This window comes from Cydia splendana, chromosome 16, assembly GCF_910591565.1.
Source record: "Cydia splendana chromosome 16, ilCydSple1.2, whole genome shotgun sequence".
NCBI lineage: Eukaryota > Metazoa > Arthropoda > Insecta > Lepidoptera > Tortricidae > Cydia > Cydia splendana.
Genome location: NC_085975.1, coordinates 5,906,625 through 5,910,586, shown reverse-complemented (window position 1 = coordinate 5,910,586; position 3,962 = coordinate 5,906,625). Strand labels below are relative to the sequence as shown.

The 3,962-nt window shown below is 44.8% G+C and overlaps 1 protein-coding gene across 1 annotated transcript; it reads right to left on the bottom strand.

Moving 5' to 3' along the window:
- Positions 1 to 1,432: 1,432 nt before the first annotated feature.
- LOC134798003 (uncharacterized protein K02A2.6-like) lies at positions 1,433 to 3,558 on the bottom strand. Its single transcript, XM_063770337.1, has one exon. The coding sequence runs from the start codon at positions 3,308 to 3,310 to the stop codon at positions 1,433 to 1,435; it is 1,878 nt and encodes a 625-aa protein (XP_063626407.1). The 5' UTR covers positions 3,311 to 3,558.
- Positions 3,559 to 3,962: the final 404 nt, after the last annotated feature.

Sequence of the window (3,962 nt, the reverse complement as noted above, 5' to 3'; positions counted from 1 at the left end):
ACTTCCCGTGGTAAACCGAAACGCGCGAATGTCTCTCTTAATACCTTAATTACGGATTTCGCCGTGGTCGACTGCATTTGAAAAACCTCTAACCATTTAGAAGTCGAATCGATAAGAATCAAAAAAGTTCTACCCTGTACGGGTCCCAAGAAATCGATATGTAATCTGGTCCAGGCATCTGTCAAGTACCGCCAGGGCTGCGGCGGCGCCGAGCTCTCCGCCGCGCACGTGCCGCAGCTCCTGCACGTGCGCTCCACGTCCGCGTCGATGCCCGGCCACCACATCACACTGCGCGCCATACTCTTCATTTTTACAATACCCATGTGTCCCACATGCAGCTCCCGTAATAATTTTTCCCGCAGCACTTCTGGGATTACTAACCGGTAGCCCCAAACCATGCAGCCCCTATCCATATACAATTCGTTTCGTCGTAAAAAGTAAGGTTGGACCTCCCTATCGTTTACTGATAATGGCCACCCGGCCTGTAAGTAACTTACTATTTGCCTTAATAAAGGATCTTTTTCTGTGCTAACCTGAACCATTTTCTTATCTATGGGTAAAAAATCTTGAACAAAATTCAAATACGTAACCTCTTTCGTTAAACCGACCGATCTTTTTACCGGTAAACGGGACAGGGCGTCTGCCGCGTTATTCTCACTGCGCACATATTCAATATTAAAATTATATCCGGCTAGCAATACCGCCCACCGTTGAAGTCTACTAGCTGCCATTACTGGTATTCCTTTCTTTTCGCCAAAAATAGACACCAGAGGCTTGTGGTCGGTTCGTAAAGTGAACTCTCTACCGTATAAATATTGGTGGAATTTCCTCACCCCAAATATTATACTTAGTGCTTCACGTTCAATTTGGGAATAGCCCTTCTCTGCTGCATTGAGTGTTCGTGACGCGTACGCTACCGGCCGTTCGCCGTCCGGCGTAATGTGAGACACCACAGCACCTACCCCCAAACTACTAGCGTCACATGTGAGAACCACCGGCAGATGGAGAGAATAATGAGCCAGGACTTCACTAGACATTAATATTTCTTTTATTCTCCTAAACGCCTCACTACACTCCTGGTTCCACTGAAAAGTAACCCCCTTCTTTAGTAACTTGTAAAACGGTGTGAGTATTGTACTAATATTTCGGACAAATTTCGCATAATACATTACTAAGCCTATAAACGAACGTAACTCAGTAATATTACTTGGTTCGGGAACTTTTTTTATTGCTTCTATTTTCACGGGACACGTGTGTACACCTTGTTTACTGATAACGAAACCTAAATACGTCACCGACTTGGAAAAGAAAGTACACTTATCTTTCCTAACCTTCAGACCGTAAGTTTTGAGCCTCCTGAACACCTCGTGTAACGTTTTTAAATGCGTTTCGTCATCTTCCCCGGTTATTATCAGATCGTCTAAAAAAATACCTACACGCGGTAAATCTCCGAACAGCTGTTCCTCTGAAAAATACCAGGGCTCGAAGCTAAGCCGTATATAAGTCGATTGTACATGAACAAGCCTTTATGAGTGTTTATGACTGTAAACCGTTTGGACTCATCTAATTCAAATTGTGCGTATGCTTGTGATAAATCTAATTTTGTAAATCGATTCCCTCCATGTAATTTAGCAAGTAAGTCATCAACTCGTGGCAGCGGGAAACGGTCCACTTCCAAACATTTGTTGAGAGTCAATTTAAAGTCAGCACATACCCGAATGGTTCCATCTTTTTTCATCACCGGAACAATAGGCGTAGCCCAGTCGGACGAGTTTACCGGAGTGATCACACCGTCCGCCACCAGCTGATCGAGCGCGCGCTCAACCGGCTCGCGCAGCGCGTACGCCAGCGGCCGCGCGCGCAGGAACACGGGCGCCGCGCCCTCGCGCAGCCGGAACCCCACCGTTCCGCCGGTAAACCTTCCCAAGCCGTCTTCAAACACTTCACAATATCTGGAACTGAAATCGTTTATATCAAAAATATGTTTCGTACTGACATTATTACAATTTACCGATTTTACTACGTCAGGCAGAATTCCTAATTCTTCTATCCACTGTCTGCCGAGTAAACTCGTTTTCCCGTTAACCATGACATACAAATCTAAATCTTTACATTTTTTATTATATTGAACCGAAGGTAATATTTTACCTATGGGTGTGACATTAATGTCCGTATAATAACACAAATTCAAATCGCTAGCTTTTAACGGATACTCAGAAAATAATTGTTTATAACAATCATAGCTAATACAAGATATCGGACTGCCCGTATCTACTTCCATTACTAGATTTACATTATTCACTCGTAATTGCACCATGTAAGGCCCATACTTCTTAAACTTTTTAGCCTCTATAGAAAAGTTATTTACCTCGTCACTGGCGTTACTGTCCCTGTCTGAATACTCGTAGACTGCCCGCTCTTCTAACATCGCATGAAATGCGACGTTTTTCCTCAAATTTGGACACATTTTCTTAAGATGCCCTTCTTTGTTACATACTCTGCACACGTAGGCCTTAAATTTACACGAGCTCTGCCCATGTTGCCCTCCGCACGCCGAACATTGTTGCGTTTGTGCACCCTTCCAGTGCGCACTGTTCCTAACGGCTCGTCGCTTGCCCGCGCCCGCGCCCTTTGTACCGTCGCACTGCGTGACCTTTGGACCGCGCGGTCCATAACGCTCTGTACTGGCCGCCTCCGCCGACTGCCGCTTGTCCCGCTTCACCGCGGCCAGCTGATGCACTGCCGTTGCCATCATGGACGATGATACTCCCTTCTCTGTTATAGACCGGTCCTGTACCAGCGCCGCATGACTTTCCGCAGCTTCCATCGCCACCGCCATTTTAAATGCTCTTTCAAATGTTAGGTTATCTTCCGTAAATAACTTTTGCCGAATGCTATCATTACGGATACCACACACAAATTGGTCTCGTAAATTATCTTTTAAATTGGCTTCTTGAAAATCACAATCTTTTGTTAACTTTTTTAACTCCGCAGTATATTCTGCAATGGTTTCGTCACATCTTTGTGCCCTCTGACGAAATTTAAATCGTTCGGCCATGGTACTCCGTGTCGGCTGTAGGTGCTTTTTCATAAGTGCCACGAGGTCATCATATTTTTTTGTTGACGGTTTGTCCGGTGAACATAAATTTGCCATGAGTTCGTACGCTTCACTACCCATGACGGTGATTAAAGTTGGTACTTGCACTGCCGGCTTAACGTCGTTAGCCAAAAAAAATTGTCCCAAGCGCTCCACATACAAGTCCCAATTATCCTTATGGACATCGAAAGCACCAATCTTACCGACCGACATTGTCACTGCGATATTCACTCTCGTCCACTAAAAAAAAACGTTTCACACGCGTTCACAGTTCGATTTCGTCGCCACTGAAGTATCTTAGGGTGCACTAGCTATCCAGGAACTTCTAGAAGAGAGAGAAAGCACAAGACACGTCCACTTGGTAACAACCATTTATTGAAAGAGAGCGATGATATGTAGGTATACATTAATCTGTCGCCGAGAATTGGTTCTACCCTCATACATAATTATACTCATATATTACACTCAGAAAGTGACGTCCTCAGAAAGTGACGTACTCAGAAAGTGGCGTTCTCAGAAAGTGACGTACTCAGAAAGTGACGTACTCAGAAAGTGGCGTTCTCAGAAAGTGACGTACTCAGAAAGTGACGAACTCAGAAAGTGACGTCCTCAGAAAGTGGCGTTCTCAGAAAGTGACGTACTCAGAAAGTGACGAACTCAGAATGTGACGAACTCAGAAAGTGACGTCCTCAGAAAGTGGCGTTCTCAGAAAGTGACGTACTCAGAAAGTGACGAACTCAGAATGTGACGTCCTCAGAATGTGACGTCCTAAGAAAGTGACATACTCCGCCTGAACCAAAGTATTTACCCAACTAGTACTGCCAATAATGAAGGCATGAGTTTTCAATAACCGAGTTCCGAGCTT